The sequence below is a fragment of the Tasmannia lanceolata genome, unplaced genomic scaffold, assembly GCF_043159265.1.
Source record: "Tasmannia lanceolata isolate RefF3 unplaced genomic scaffold, GAP_Taslan_0.1 ptg000037l, whole genome shotgun sequence".
Classification (NCBI taxonomy): domain Eukaryota; kingdom Viridiplantae; phylum Streptophyta; class Magnoliopsida; order Canellales; family Winteraceae; genus Tasmannia; species Tasmannia lanceolata.
In genome coordinates, this window is record NW_027518714.1 from 33,117,740 (window position 1) to 33,134,760 (window position 17,021).

General features: G+C 39.9%; 1 protein-coding gene across 1 annotated transcript in view; it reads right to left on the reverse strand.

Moving 5' to 3' along the window:
- Positions 1 to 17,021, reverse strand: part of LOC143861766 (Leucine-rich repeat protein kinase family protein) — a 67,208-nt gene that overhangs the window by 24,583 nt on the left and 25,604 nt on the right. Inside the window, 5 exon segments of the mRNA XM_077372682.1 lie at positions 793 to 904; positions 1,702 to 1,757; positions 1,891 to 2,102; positions 2,196 to 2,436; positions 14,118 to 14,251. Coding sequence (XP_077228797.1) covers positions 793 to 904; positions 1,702 to 1,757; positions 1,891 to 2,102; positions 2,196 to 2,436; positions 14,118 to 14,251 — 755 coding nt within the window.

The window sequence follows — 17,021 nt, forward strand, 5'->3', positions numbered from 1 at the left end:
CTTGCAGTTCAGGCAAGCACAAATGAACATCTTAACTACTTTTATGTTTATGTGTAAGTTTGTAGCTGATGGTAAGTAGCAACATCATTGGACTTCAGCTAGTGCCTGTATAAATTCCAAGTGAATTAGTTTCTGCCCTAGTGGTTAGCTAGTTCTCTAGCCAGTGAAGATTAGTAAAGTAATGAAATACCATGAAGAAGACTAGTTGCCTGTTCAAGGGCAAGATATGATGGATGTTAATTACAATCTGAATTTAGGTTTTGATAGATCATCTTCAAACTAAATCTTTCTTTCTTGTTTGTAGTTGTGCAATGTTGAAAATATTCAATAAATAATTGAAAATCCTGTCATTGATTTTGATAATCTTAGGCCAGGAAAGACAAGTAAAACAAATAATTTGATAATTGAACTACCAAGTATCTGTACAATATGTTTCTAACAGGAGACATGATAAACTCAAGGGTGCCGTTGCAAAAATGGGCTGAAAGGGCGCCCCCATTGGCTACAAGTCACCAAAGTGCATTTAATACTCTTTGACTTGTAGCCACCATAAATGCACAATGGCGACATGCAGCCAATGGGGGTGCCCTTTCAGCTCATTTTTGCAAGGGCTCCCCTGAGCTTATCATTCGTATATGTTTATTTGCAAACCATTGGAAAGGAAGTCATTAAAATGTTACCATAAATTTACCTAGTATCATGGAAGGAAAGGCAGTTTAAGTTAAGAGGGTCCACATTGTAACCATATTCTCAATTATTATCAGTTTTGTCCATATAAAAGTTCAGGCGTACCATTTCATTAAGCAAAGATGCTTCTCCTCTTTCAGATATTGTAGTGCCAACAAGTGTTTCAAGTAATATGAACCCAAAGCTATAAACATCATCTTCCAATTTTTCCATTTGCCTGCAAAGATGGATATCAAAATCAAATTTCAATGTAAGTTATTAAACATAATTTCTAGAATGGCTAAAAGCTATGAAACCCCCAACTAAAAAAATAAGAAATCTGTCGTAGCACAAAATAGTACCATAGCCATATCGATATGTATTGTGCAGATGTCATACTGGACCCTAGCGGACTAACGTGCCCGATGCACATGGTAATATTCTCCATGTAGTGGCATTGATATATAAGCCACATGTTAGGGTTACGGGGTTTAGGTTTTCTTTGTGTTTTCTTGGCCAAGAAGAAGAGAGTTTGTAACCCTAGACCGAAATAGTGAAAATCTTCTCCCATGGACGTAGGCACAATGCCGAACCACGTAATCTTGTGCTTCTTGTGTGATTGTGCTCTTTGTGTCGTTTCTTGACTCTTTTTTTGCGGCACATCGTGTTCGATACTTGTTGAGAAGGTATTTCTCAGTTCTTTAGAATATGTACAAGGGATAGTAGCCATTAAAATAAAATAAAAAAGATCAGTACATGCAATGGGGCCATTACTGCTTGCATGGTCTTTATATCAAATATCTCAAGGTTGTCAGTGAATCTTAAATAAATAAATAAAATTGTAATTCACCTGAAATCTATTTGCTAATTAAAAGCACTTTCTGTTTGTGGATACTTTGATATGCTTTTAATTAAAATGCATATTTTTATAGTAAAAAAATTGACAGGCTTATTGTATCCATTGGTTAAATTGTACAAAGTTGACCCGAGCTCATGCAATATACACTCAGCATGGACTTCCAGAAGGACCCCTACCATGTTGTAGCTTTGCTTTTGATTGAAGAAGATGATTTATGGCCATCTGCTCTCACCTACAAATCAAGTAATAAAATATAATCAAATGATGACATTTAATAACACCACATAATTTAGGATACAGAGACCGAAATTATATGAAAGAAGAAAAGCCTAGGTTTATAAAGTTATTTCAACTATTATACTCACCTCATGTTTGTCAATTTCTTCTGTAATAATGGACAATCCATAGTCGCTCAGTCTTGCTATGCGATGCTCATCGAGCAAAATATTATTGGTTTTCAATCGATTTTTGAAGAAACCAGGAATTATTCCTGTATGTAGGAAGTGCACAGCCTTTGCAATGCCAATCAGAACTGCCAATCTCTCTGGCCATTTAAGAACCTTGTCTGGGCTATGCTCTGCAGAACTAAGTGTAATTAAAACAAACTCAATATCAAATTAAAAGTTCTAGAGAAAACTGTGTAATCAATGTTTATTTGTGATCATCTTACCAGAAAGATGAGTATGAAGATCTCCATTAGGTACATATTCATAAATAAGAAAGACTTGGTCGACACTGGAATCATCTTGTGAACCATCAATACAGTGCCCCAAAAGGCAAACCAAGTGTGGATGACGAAGCTTCGAAAGTAGATCCAACCGAAGTTTAAGATTCCGAATAGAATATCTTTTAAATAATGCCAAACAACGTATGGCAACGTAGCTCCCATTCTCCAATCTTCCTTTGTAAATCTGAAAAAAAAGAGAGTTTATCAGACAAATTTGAGCTAAATTTGCATTATCATCATAGCTACATAAATTGATTTTCATTGATAAGCAGATATAGTAACCAGGTTTGCAATTTTCTATAGCCCCATGGTTTAAAAACACATACACACACACACACACAAATAATTGTCTTAAATGGTCTGCTAAGTGGTGTGAAATTGGTAAAATGCTACATACAGTTCCCTAACAGTCATGTTCAACTTCGGTAATCTAGTAATGACCAAGAAGAAGATTTGTATAGCTGCCAAGGTCCAAAATACTAGGTGCATGAACATAGTTTACAATATTTCTTTAGGTATCCTTCTATATTTTTACTCAAGTCCCTTAGTAAGGGCATCCTTGTAATTTACATCTTTTTATATTGAGTCATACTAAAATTGTAACTACCTCAAAAATTTGGGCCCACAATCAAGTGGGGATGCCCACCACACTCCCAAAATTGGGAGCGTGCGCATAACTAGGGTGGGCCTTATTAAATTGTTGTATTTAAAATGAATAAAAAAATAAAAATGTTGAGGAAGAGAATGAGAGAAAGAAATTGTGAGTTAGGGAGTCTCCCACTCACTTATGTATTTATATATAATGAGAAATGTACAAAAGACGGATATGCCCATAGGCATATACATACACTAACACTCCCCCTCAAGCTGGAATGTATATGTCAAACATTCCTAGCTTGCTACAATTATCACTCAATTTAGCTTTGTTCAATGGCTTGGTAAACATATCCGCTAATTGGTCCACCGATCTAGTGAACACTGTGCATATTTCTCCTTTTTGAATCCGGTGCCGAATGAAGTGGCAATCAACTTCGATATGTTTAGTTCTCTCATGAAAGACTAGATTTATGGCAATGTGAATCGCTGCTTTGTTGTCGTAATATAACTGAGAAGGAGATGATAGGGAGAAACTAATCTCTGACAAGAGAGAACGTAACCAAATGAGCTCTCCACTTGTGTGCCATAGCTCTATACTCTGCCTCTGCGCTAGATTTGGAGATAACATCCTGTTTCTTACTCCACCATGACACAAGGTTACCTCCTACAAATGTGCAGTATCCTGTGGTAGATCTCCTATCAGCTGGAGATCCTGCCCAATTTGCATCTGTGTACCCTTCTATCTTCTGATGTCCATGTTTCTTGAATAGCAACCCTCTACCTGGAGCACCTTTTAAATACTGAAGAATCTGAAGTACTGCTGCCCAGTGTGAAGTACGAGGTAAACTCATATGTTGGCTGACAGCACCAACAACAAAGGAGATATCTGGGCGTGTGACTTTAAGGTAGATAAGTTTACCAACCAGCCTCCTGTATCTGCCTGGGTCATCTAACAAGTCTCCCTCTTCAGGTAGTAACTTCACAATTGCGTCCATGGGAACTCAGGCAGGTTTCACTCCAAGACAACCTGTCTCCTCAAGCAGGTCTAAGACATATTTCCTCTGTGAGAGAGAAATCCCCTTTGTCGAATATGCAACTTCAATACCCAAGAAGTATCAAAGACGACCCAAATCCTTGGTAGAGAACTCATTTTGCAAGAATGTCTTCAATTTCTGGATCCCAGCTGTATCACTGCCAGTGATGATGATGTCATCGACATAAACTATCAAGAGTACACACCCAACTGTAGACTGACAGTTGAAGACAAAATGATCAATTGCACACTTCATACCAAAGCGCATAATGGCATCACTGAACCTTCCAAACCATGCTCTAGGAGACTGCTGAAGACCGTAAATGGCTTTCTTTAATCGACACACAGAGGATGACATCTCCCCTGAGCAACATACCCAGGAGGCACCATGTAAACTTCCTCTGTGAACTCACTATGAAGAAAAGCATTTTTGACATCCAACTGATGTAGAGGCCAAGCCTGATTAACAACAAGAGAAAGTAGAACACGCACTGAAGGAATCTTCGCCACAGGAGAAAATGTCTCGCCATAATCCACCCCAAACGTCTGAGTGTACCCTTTGGCAACCAAGCGCGCCTTAAGGCGCTCAACAGAGCCATCAGGCAAATATTTCACATTATAAACCCAACGACACCCAACGGGACGTGCACCAAGAGGCAGTGGAACTAAATCCCAAGTCTGATTTGCCTGAAGGACATCCATCTCAAGGTCCATAGCAGTGCGCCACCCCTGGTGATCAAGTGTTGCAGCCAGGACTCTGGGAAAGAAACAGAAGATAGAGAGGATACAAAACTGCGAAAAGCAGGCGTGAGAGCATCATATGAAACAAAAGACGAAATAGGATGAGCAGTACTATGAGACCGAGTGCGGGAGGCAATAGGAGAGTCGATAGATACCTCAGATGTGGAAGGAGGAAGCTCATGATGGGCTGGCGATAGAGCTGCCGGAGATGGATGAGTTGTAGAGGTATGGCGGCGCTGATAGGTCTTCCTAATTAATAGAGCCGGGGGCCGAGAAGGTACCTGTAAGGGAGGAGAGGTATCTAGAACAGGAACCACAGAAGGACAAGGTAAGAGAGAAGATGGAGATGGACAGACAACCGGGTCAGGAAGAACGGGAATCGGTAGAGGAAGATCTGAAGAATGAGAGAGAGGTCGTATCCGGAGAGCTCAGAAAGAAGGGCTCAGTCTCGAAGAATGAAACATCCGCCGAGACATAGGATCGACGCAACCGAGGGCTATAACAGCGATAACCTTTCTGGGTGCGTGAGTAGCCGAGGAAAATGCATCGTTCAGATTTAGGATCTAATTTATCCAAACCAGGTCCAAGATTGTGGACAAAGCAAACACACCCGAATACCCGAGGAGGAAGAGGAAATGGCTCATGATGAGGACGTAAAATTGAGAAAGGGGATGAGCCGCTTAAAACTGAGGATGGAAGCCGATTGGCCAGATAGTTAGTAGTGAGAACTGCAGCGCCCCAATAAGATTTGGGAACTCGCATCTGGAAGAGAAGAGTGCAAGTTCCATCCAATAATGATTGCATTTTCCATTCAGCGACACCATTCTGTTGAGAGGTGTGAGCACAGGAAGATTGATGTAGTATCCCACGAATGGAAAGAAATTCCTCAAAACCATTGGACTTTGAGAAATAGGCATTATCAATGCGAAGGCCTTTAAGAGTACAATTAAATTAGTTAGTAATTTCTGAATGAAAAGTACGAAAAACAGAGAATATGTCTGATCGATTTTTCAGTAAATAAAGCCAACACATACGTGAATAATCATCGATAAAATGACAAAATAACGATGTCTAAAAACAAAGGTAGTCCGCGCAAAACCCCATACATCTGAATGCACTAAATCAAAAGGGTGCGAAGCCCGACTAACAGGCCTAGACGGGAAGGACACCCTATGGTGTTTCCCAAGTTCACAGGCCTCGCACGTAAAGGGGGTAACAGAAGAAGAAACTATAGATGTCTGTCGTAAACGATCATGGCTGTGATGTCCAAGACGGCAGTGCCACTGATATGAGTCGCTGGAGCTGTGTAAAATGGTACGAGAAGGGCTACAGTCCAAACAATAAAGCCCATCTATCTCACGGCCCGAGCCAATTGTCCTCCCAGTCAAGAGATCCTAAAACAAGCAGTAAGAGAGATAAAATGAGACAGAACAATTGAGATTTTTAGTAAGCTGACTAACTGAGAGTAAATTAAAGGTTGACTTAGGTACACATAGAACAGAGGACAATGTAAGTCCAACACGAGGAGAAATATCACCAACACCAGAGATAGGAGTGGAGATCCCATCAGCCAGTGTGATGGACTGATCAGAAAGTGCACGAAATGAACGAAGTGTGGAAGAAGTACCTGTCATATGATTGGAGGCTCCAGAATCAATGATCCAGGAGCTGGAGCTAGTAAGAAGAGATGCAGGGGAGCTACCTAGCTGAGCAAAAGTCGCAGTCAGGGGATGGCTGGTAGACCTGAGACACTGTAACTCATCATAGTCAGCACGAGACATAAAATCACCATCAGCCTGAGGCCCGGTGCTAGGCGGAACGGAAGCAGAGGAGGGCTTAGAAGAATCTGGTGCAACAAGGTGTGCGGAGCGGCTAAAACGAGCCTCAGAGAAAGGACGAATCTCAGGGTGCAAAACATAGCAAGTCTCCATATAGTGTCCCCCACGACGACAATGCGACCAATATGGACACGGTCGGCCACCACGCCCTGCAGGATGATCATGTCCACCGCCACTACCACCACGGCCAGAGTCACGGCCACAGCCACGACCAAAGGTGCCTCCACCCCGAGTAGCACGATCACCTACTCCATAGGCAGCAGTGGTAGTAATATCAACCGAAGGAGCCGACACAATCATCAAGAGTACACGGCTGCGCACGCAAGTAAACCTCCTGAAGAGAGAGCATCGTGCCAGATCCAAATATCTGCTGACGGAGATGCATGTACTCAGGATCCAAAGTCTCGAGAAACTGAACGACATGTATCTGATCACGTTGTTGCACGGCCGTATTCAAATCAGTGGTAAGAGGCATAAGAACATCTAACTGCTGGCAATGGGAAACAAACTGACTGTAGTAGGTCGAGAGAAGAGTGTCTCCGCGGCGAAGGTTCATCCACTGAGAATATGTAGAACAGATTCGAGAGAGGTTGCCTTTCCCGGAGAAGGTAGTAGCAGTATGATCCCAAACCTGGCAACCAGTGGGAAGGGTGTATCATGGTCCCGGAAATCTCAGGGGACATACTCTGCCAGAGGAGAGTACGGATAAGAGCATCATCCTGCTCCCACTTATCATAAGTGGGATCACTAGAAGGAGGGGGGTCACGACGAAGAATAAAAATCTTCACCCTAGCAATGAGATAGGTCTCCACAGGCACTTTCCAATTCAGGTAATTGGAACCATCAAGCCTGACTGTCGTCATGGGAGGAAAAGAACCATCCATCGAAAAAAACGGTGGGGTTATAAGAGTAAGAGGATGGGCGAGCAGTAGGAACAGTAGCCACAGGGTGTAATGGCCCTTTTCACAGTTGGAATGGAGAGGCGTATGTTGGCTACCTTAGGTTGGTTTCTCTCTTCTTCACATGGGCATGATTGCATAAATTCAAAGACCCAACCCATAGACAAGGAAACCACTGTTGAGTTTGATCCCCATATCCATTAAACTCAATGTTACTTGGAAAATTACAAAATACATGGACAATGTAACGTTTTAATGCTCACATAATATCAGCACATTCCATGATTGATACACAGTTTCACATCAAAATACATGAAATAACATACATTGGGAATGCATTGATCATCTGTCATTCTTAGTAGCAATTGGACTGATACAAATAAATGAGGAGGAGGGGGATGTGAAGGGAATGGTGGAGATGATGGGGAGAATGATTGGTAGTGTTTGGAGATGAGGATGCTCACAACACTTTGCTCACATGGGAAATAGATGATGCTCACTGCACCGGTTGCAAAAAGGAGAAAGAACACACTGTTCTATTCACTCCCCTCAGTCCCACACCAACATGCACAACTTCACTAGCTGTGAGATGTTCTTGGTTATCAAATAAACATAGTAGAAAATTTGCATAATACTCTCATCCTTCACCATTTGTTACTTATAGCCTAATTACACCTACCCCAAAACATATGGGTGTCTTTATCAATTCGACCCCTTCTGAATGTAGGTGTGACAATCCAAGAGGGGGGGTGAATTGGTCAATTAAAATTTTAGGCTTGATTAAGTGGAAGATTAAAAGTTAATCCACTTAATTAAGCACTAGTTAATCTATCTCTTGTTAAAATAATAGAGATGATGAAGGCTAGAGTTTAGATTAAACTTTATGCTTATATCCTCTAACCCTTGTTCAATAAAACATAAATGCAATTAAAGGGTAGAGATTACCAACCACCAAAATGTGCAAAGGAAAGGGGAAGAGCAAGCATCCACAAGGCACAAGAGTTATAGTGGTTCGGTCTATCACAAGACCTACTCCACTCTTCCAAGTTTACCTCCTTGGGTGCTCCACTAAAAATGGTGAGATTCTTCAATGGGCGAATCTCCAAGCCGTACACCCAACTCCTCTAACTCCAAAGGGAACAAACCCTTTCCGCACGAAGCCTTGCCGAGGGATCACACCCTCTTACAATAATAATTCACCTTTGTTAACGGGCCGAATCGAAGATCCTCGGATACAAATGAAGAAATAAAAAGAAAAGAACTCTCAATGCCTCTTGATAGGCGGATTACAACTTTGATAGCTCGCAAACTCTCCAAAGAATAAAAATGTAGAAGCTTAATGGGGATCCTCTTGATAGAATATAAAAATCAAGTTCAAAGAGGTTTAGCTTTAGATAGAAAAGTTTTTGGCTCAAGGAAAATGAGATTTTATCTTTCTAAAATGTTCAAAAGCTTGTTTAGATAGGTTTTAATGATGTATAGATAGCTAATTTGAAAATATGACCGTTTGGGGGTAAAACTGTAAAAAACAGGGTTGAAAAAGTCAACCTGCAGAAGCCCCAACGGCTTGTTTGCCCGACCGTCGCGGTCGACCGGGCCACAACAGTCGCCCGCCCCTATCGGGCGCACTTTTTAATTTTCAAATTTCTTACCGTGGCGGTTGACCAGCCCATGGCGGTCGCCCGCCGAGGGCTACCTGTTCGCTCAACATTTAAGCGCAAAAGCTATCCGCGGTCGACCGACCCATGGCGGTCGCCCGCCCAAACTCATGACGGAATGGTTCTGATTCCACAGAACCATTTCTGCAGTCGCCCAGCTTACCCCGGTCGACTGCCCACTCTTTCCTCGCAAGTGCTGGATTTTCAGCTCCCTTACCGAGGTCGCCCGGGATACCCCTGGTCGACCGACCCTGTGTAAAATCCCATTTTAACTTTAGAAATTCAAGGATTTTGGGCCATGGTCTTTGGGCTTTAGTCCTAGGTTTTCAAACACATTTTTGGGTGTGTTAATGATTTCCAAAGATATAAAAAGTTAAGTATGAAAACCATGAGTCTTCTTGGATTGTATCAGCTCCTTTGCACTTCCTTGGACTACTTCGGCTTGAGTGAACATCTTGAACTTGATATGGCTCATGTGACCTCTCCTTTGCACTTCCTTGGACTACTTCGGCTTGAGTGAACATCTAGGGATATAAGATCGGAGCCACGAAAAGAAGACGAAAGTAGGTAAAAGAGATTTAAGCCATTAGGAGAAGAAAGACAAAGAGAAAGTGAGGCTGCGGGAGCAGATTTCTAGGGAATAGAAATGGTTTTTTAGGGTACTGTAGCAGGTTACTGTAGCAGGTTACTATAGCGGTACTGTAGCGGGGAGGCGAAGCGATGAGGTGGGTTACTGTAGCAAGGAGTGAAGGAGTTAGGGGAAAGGGAAGAGGGGCAGTGGGAGGAGGAGGAGGAGGAGGAAAACAAAAGCGAAAGGAAGAGGGTGAGGGGTGGGGATGTTGGGTTAGGGTTAGGGTTAGAGGAGAAGGGAGAGAAGAAGAGGGAGGGTGAGGGGCTGCTATGGGGGTCCCTAGGGAATCAAAACCTTAGGGCTCTAATACCATGTTGAGGAAGAGAATGAAAGAAAGAAATTGTGAGTTAGTGAGTCTCCCCCACACTTGTGTATTTATATATAATGAGAAATGTACAAAAGACGGATATGCCCATAGGCATATACATACACTAACAAAAAAAAAGAGAGAAAAGAGAATCCTTCCATTTATTGTTGAGATTGTGATAATTATGAAATTAGGAAGCCAACCAAATCTTTCCATTATTTATGAGATTGTGATAATTATGAAATTAGCCATTATTTATGAGATTGTGATAATTATGAAATTAGAAACCCAACCAAACAAATCCTATGAACTAGGAAAGAACCAATAAATAAAGTAGGATGCACAAAATGGAACCTTTTAATTGGGGAAAGAATCCCCATAAAGGAGGATTCTTCCCTCCAAAAATCTATAAATATATCTTATATATATATATATATGTGTGTGTGTGTGTGTGTGTGAAGGGAGAGAGGGACAGAGAGAGAAGTGGGCCAGAGAAAGGGAGAGAGAGAAGTGGGCCAGAGAGAGAGAGAGAGAGAGAGTTGGACGAGAGAGAGAGAGAGAGAGAGACGAGACGAGACAAGACGAGACCGAGAGAAAGAAAGAGAAAGTGAGATACACTCATACAAGGGAGAGCGTGGGAGAAAAGAAAGAAAAGAAAGAAAGGGGCAAAGGAGGGAGGAGAAGAAGGAGATCTAGGGTTCTTCGTTGTTTCCGTTCGCGATTCGAGTAATTGCTGAAAACCCAATTCTTTTGATGTTTTCTTTTGACCTTGATAGGGTTTGAGTCCTGTTATGATCCTTTCGATTTTTAGAAGTTGTTTTGAGATATCCAAACCTAAATCCCCTCACAAAACCCTCAAACCCCGTTTTTGATAATGGCACCAAATATGTCTATCTATCTGGAAATAAATTGATTTGTGATAAAAATCTTCTTAATAACAATATAAAATAAGTTTATCTTTGCTGGAAAGTAAGATATAAATGATTTGGAATCAAAACTCATTTTTTTATGATGGCACCAAATATGTCCGTCTTATCTGGAAATAAATTGTTTCGTGATAAAAAAAAATCTTCTTAATAACAGTATAAAATATGTTTATTATCTTACTGGAAATTAAGAAATAACTGATTTGGAATCAAAACTCGTTTTTGATAATGACACAAACTACATGTCTTTTCTGGAATTAGGAAACAATAAATTTGAGCACTATTTGAGTTTCGATAAACCGCGCAAGGTCTGTCCGTATTTCAAAAAGGAATTGATCGTATATTTATGTGTATTAGCATAGGGTTGCAATTTCTTTCGAATGAAAACTAATTAGGTTGAGGAAAAGCGTGTAGTCGAAAAGGAACCTTTGACACTTAGATAAGTTACATATCACCCTCGATATGCAATCTTTCAGGTTCACTTCGTGACCGTTACTCTCAAAGACTCTAACTTTATTCACACCTCGGAGATCAAGGCAAGTAATGGTATAATGATGACTTAAATATCTTGATTTATTATGACTCTAGTTACTACAAGAATGTGACTTGTTCATGGATTGTTTACGTATTTAAATGAGGAATTATTGTTGTTATCTGCCTTTAAATGAATTGATTCAATGAGAAAGACTGGGTACCAATAATTTATAGTAATGCAATTGTACGAATATCAAGGTTTGTAAGAAAAAGGTGAAATTTCATCACATATTTAATAAAGGAAAATTATTGGTAATCATGCATGTGTGCCATAAACTAGGATTGGGAAAAGAGGGAGGAAGACTAAGGAGACCCCTTGGATCCAACCATAGGCGAAATGCCAAAAGCCATCCAGACCGAGAGCATACGACATCTGGTTGGCGATGCATAGACTTCAAGGTGGCCCGATAGAAATCCTAGAAGGGATCACGTTCCAATAGGGAATGGAGGGTCCTTGTTGGTCAGTGATCGCCGGCCAGGCTATAAAGCCACCGCTGAAAATGAGAAAAGAACAATGGGAGGATTGCATTTTTAATTTAAGCTGTTTGATACCTTGAAATCTTGCTAAGAATGTTGTAATTGTTCATTTCCTTTAAATTACTCCATTGTTGTAAGAATTAGTGTTATAATACACTTTTATTTTTGTTGTTCTTATCATAGAAGCCTTCCTTTACTTTGCTCAAACCCACCTTCCCTACAGGAAATGTAGGTGACGGTGAAGGAGCCTTCGCTAGCGAGAACATATAAAGAACCACACAGGAAATGGGGGTGCTGGCGTTGAGTCTTATGGAATGACACGATTGCCATCCCTAAATAATTTAGTTTCATTTGGATTCGAGATTTAAATGGTTTTATTTCAAACTTTAAGTTAGTTGGGTTATGTTCAAATTGAGATGATGGTTTTAATAAGGTTATGAGAATCGATATTTAATATTTGTGATTGGTTTATTAATTGAAAAAGTATTATCATTGCTTCTGCTGAATTATGGTTGTGTTTTAAAAAAAAAATTACCGGATTTTTTTTACTTGTTTTGTTCCATAGCGAACTGGTGCAAGAAATCGGGCAGTTACAAAAAAGAGATATGTCCCCACATGTATATCAGCATCACTTGCACCCAACAACTTTTGTTAGGACTTCTCACAATTTCCAAGTTTTCATTTTGATGCCATGATTGAAGTCTCTCCATTCACATTCATTCATTTCTTCTCTATTGATGCTACTTCATAGTATTCAAGTTCACGAATGTGAGCTATTTCATTTTAAAAGATTTTAGGCTCGTGGGAGAAATTTCTATTTGAAACGAATATTTATATGTCAAGTTCATTTAGGTCATCCCACTTCAATTTTCAGTAATGGCGTGATTAGTAGTTATGGTTTTCTAAATTATGAAAAGGCCGAAGAGACATTTAATATATTTCTTTATTTTTCCCAGTAAAAACTTATTCTTTTTAACAATCATCTGGTTCGTGTTTGAACACAATGGGGCAACTCAATATTGTGATGAATTTATATTCCTACATCTGAACTGGTTTTGATACACAATTTTGTCCTTATCAACTCCCTCTTAATTGCGCAAGGTGTTTGAACACTGGTTTCATTAGATGTACCATGAAGTGAGGATGATAATTTTATGGCTTCAAGTGAAAAAAACATGTACCCATTACAATCTTTATGATCCTTACTATCATCTCCCCCCATAATTTCACAAAGTGTTTGAGAGAACATGGTTCATCAAATGTCATGCGATGCAAGGATGATAATTTTAGATGATTTCAAATGAAAATTGTGTGCAATCCTACGAATTAGAAAACGAATATTTCCGAGACTGGGCCGCATAAAAATTCATTAGGCTATGAATAAGTGAGTGTCATTGATGTCATTTCATAGTATAAATTTGACGGAAGCTTTGGAAATACAGTCGATAGCACGTGGCATAATGTTGTTGGGTGTGTTTGCCATATCACATGGTCCTTTGTACTCAACAATCCTATTTGGATGGGTCATCATGATAAGGCCCTTGCTTCAAACTGAAAAATCCAATGCAAAAGAAGCTTGAAGCTACATGGTCTGAGGAAGACACTCAGGTTAATTCTGAGTTACAATGTTTTTTATTCCCCCTCATCACTTCAGTATTTTCTAAACACATTATATTTGCGTAGGAGGGGAGGGAGAGAGAGAGAGAGAGAGAGAGAGAGAGAGAGAGAGAGAGAGAGAGAGAGAGTGGTCATTAGATCAATCTTGGGACAAATAGACTCTCCATCTCTCTCTCACTCCCTCTCTCCTAAGCTCTCTCCCAGAGAAAGAGGAAGAGGGGGATAAGGAGAGAGAAGAGCGAGAGATGAAGAGATAGAGAGATACCTCCCTCTCTCATTCTCTTAAGCTCTTTCTCTCCATCCCGCCCTATCTCCTCCCTCACACATAAGAGAAAGTGAGAGAGAGCTTAGGAGAGAGGAGAGGGAAGGGAGTGTGGGAGAGAGGGAGTGTGGGAGAGAGGGAGTGAGAGAGAGAGAGGAGGAGAGGAGAGAGATGCAGTGAGAGAGTGGGGGAGACACATGGACTGTTAAGCTATGTTTTTTAGTGTTTTAAGTCGAGACAGTGTTCTAAGTCGAGACCAGCAAGTAGGTTACCTTGATCAAGGATCCAACAACTAACATTTCAAAGGAAAAGTTCCAAAGCTTAGTTTTAGTTAGAGGTGAGAACCTTCCCAGCTGAGCCACCACCCATATATGTTGACTGATCAAAGTTGTTTGTCGCTTCTTTTAACTCCTCCAAACAAAATAACCGATATATTGTTGAACTTTGTTTCCCTAGCTTCGCTGCTTGAGAAATATACCCTGAAAAGAACAATCACCAATCAATTATTACCAATCCCATGAGTTACAAACTCATTGTGAATTCTTTTCCAATGTTAAAATTCAACTTTAATGCCTTTGTAGCGATCTTCTTGTATCAGAAATATGGATGAAGCATTGGAGCAACAAAAAAAAAAAAAAAAAAAAAAAGGAAAAATGGAAGAGTTGACGGCCAACTCAAAATATAATAGAAATTGATTAGAGGGCCAAGAGATCCACAATAAATATCACAAAAATGAAAATATGAGATATTTAAAATAAATAATTGGGTGCTATCGGCGACAAATCTAAAATGCACAATGTACATCACTTGAATATAATAATTAAACAAAAAACAAAGAGCACAGATGTGTTGTCTGATTCACAAATCACAATTCTAAGTGGAAATAAAACTGATGAAATTGTTGAGCTCCCCAAGTTGGAGAATGAAGATCAATCTTTATCTGCTTGAAGCCATGTACCAAATCATGTCTTTTGATTTTAGAAAAGTCGTCCTAAACAGCCCAAACACTATAAAACATAAATTGAAGTTTGAGAATGAACAATATATACTTGTTGAGATCCGTATGTGAATTTATACATGCAAAAAGCGACTAGATTAAGAATAAACGGATAAGGATGGCAACATGTCACCCTTATCAAATCTTATCTACACACTCCTAATTGCTATTAGTGTACAAATTACAGCAATCTACACAATTGATAAACTGAACTAAATAGTAAAATGTATTTCATCCCTTACTTATTGAACTTTGGTTCTTGCTCCTCACCCCTAAAGTGCTACATTCTTTAATTACAACAGAACCATCTAAATTGTATCAAACATTGTATTGCGCACAAGATATAATGGTATTTCCATTACATGTGGGAGAAATTTGAATGCAGCAATAGTTTCCACCCTAACTTTTTCTCCTCCCTTGCTGAGATTTTCACTAAGGTGCTGTTCGGATTGAAGGAAAAATATTTCTTGTGGAAGAAAAATTTCCTACAAAATTTTTTTCATTTTCACAATTTAGAAGAAAATGATATGGTTATGGATTATTTAGAGGTATGCCATTAGAAATTGAAGGTCTCTCTAAATAAAACTTCAACTGAAGTGGTTCAAGTTACTTTTTTTCATGTGTAATCAAAAAATGGAAAAGCAGGAAATTCTGAAAAAGTTTTTCTTTTCCAAACTTTTCTAAGAAAAATTCCTGCAATACAACCGGCGTCTAATCCTATAACTAGTATTTGCTTTAGTCATTGAAGGCAAGTTGCCTCTTCATGACCTAAACTAATGGGGGCATGTAAACTGTGTGGGTCTGTGTGTTTATATGTGTGTGCATGTGTAACAGAGCTTAGCTCAAACATGAGCCTTATGCAAACAGACATGACAGAATTTTCTTTAATGTGCAGAAAATTGGAATGTGCAGATCCTTAGATCTGCTTTGTTATGTCAAGAATCTGATGTGGATCCCTTCAAGCAAACCTATAGTAAGAGATGTAAGTGAGCTAGTGGCGGTGGAATCATTCAAAAACTCTGAGTATTTTGTGAGATCAAGCACACTCCATGAGCTCTATCAAAACTGCCGGAAAATGAGTATACTGGACGATTCTTGTTTTAAGATCTTGAAAATTGATCTGCAAGTAAATTTGAGTTTTATTGTAGATATATGGTAGGTAGGTATGAGAAAAACTATCTCCTATTTATAGACAGGAGAAAAGCTTCTAGAGGGGCTAGCAGTAGCTAGCTGTCCATGATGATGTGGCAAAGAATTAGTTAGAGAACAACTATCCTCTTTGTCCATGTGACAGCCAACTTGCATCCTATGAGGCAGCCCACTTGTTGCTTCCAACTCAATCACGCCTAGGCTCCAAATGACTAGCCCTATGAGTCTATGACTTTTGTTTACAACTCCTCTTCTCCCTATACTACATGTTAAAGTACAAAAGATTTAATAAAAACTTCTCCAACAACTTAAGCTTTTGGAGTAAATGGTCATTTCACATGGTATCAGAGCAAAGGTCATGGGTCCAAACCAAGGTTTTAAATTTTGGTTTCGGGTATAATTTTGGTCCTCCCCGAAATTTCGGCCGAAATTCGGTAGAAATAAAATAATAATATTTTATCGAAAATTTCGCTGAAATTGTCGAAATTTCGACCGAAATTTGGTAAATTTCAATTTCGGCACTTTCAGCTTCAAAACGTTTTGGTTTCAGTCCTTATAGGAATTCAAAATTTTGGATTTCGGACGAAATTTAAAACCGTGGTTCAAACCTCCATGATAGTAAAAATCCACAGGAAATGGCCAAACCCAAAAAGACGGGTCACATGTGCCACGTGAAGACCAACCCAAAAAAAGAGGGTCCACATGTGAGGGGGAGTGTTAAAGTATAAAAGATTTCATAATACCTTCTCCAACAGCTTTAGCTTTTGGAGTAACTGGTCGTTTCACACTACACATAGGTAACGCCTACACTACACTACCATGCCTACCGTACCTCCTCATATGAGCTTTTACAAGTACAAATACATGTCCTAATGCAGGAAATGAAAAAAAAAGACTTTACACCTAATGAAGCATGTACACTTTGGCCGCGACCCGCACCACATCAGACTCCCCCTCTTGAAAAAGAGCATGTCCTGAAGCTCAGCTCCATCTTGGTAGAAGGTTTGGACTCCGGTCATTGGGCAAACAAGGATGTTGCCCCTCACTACTCAGCCAAAGGGAATGATGCAGTTGATGCCGAGGTCATATGCGTAGCTCTCCAT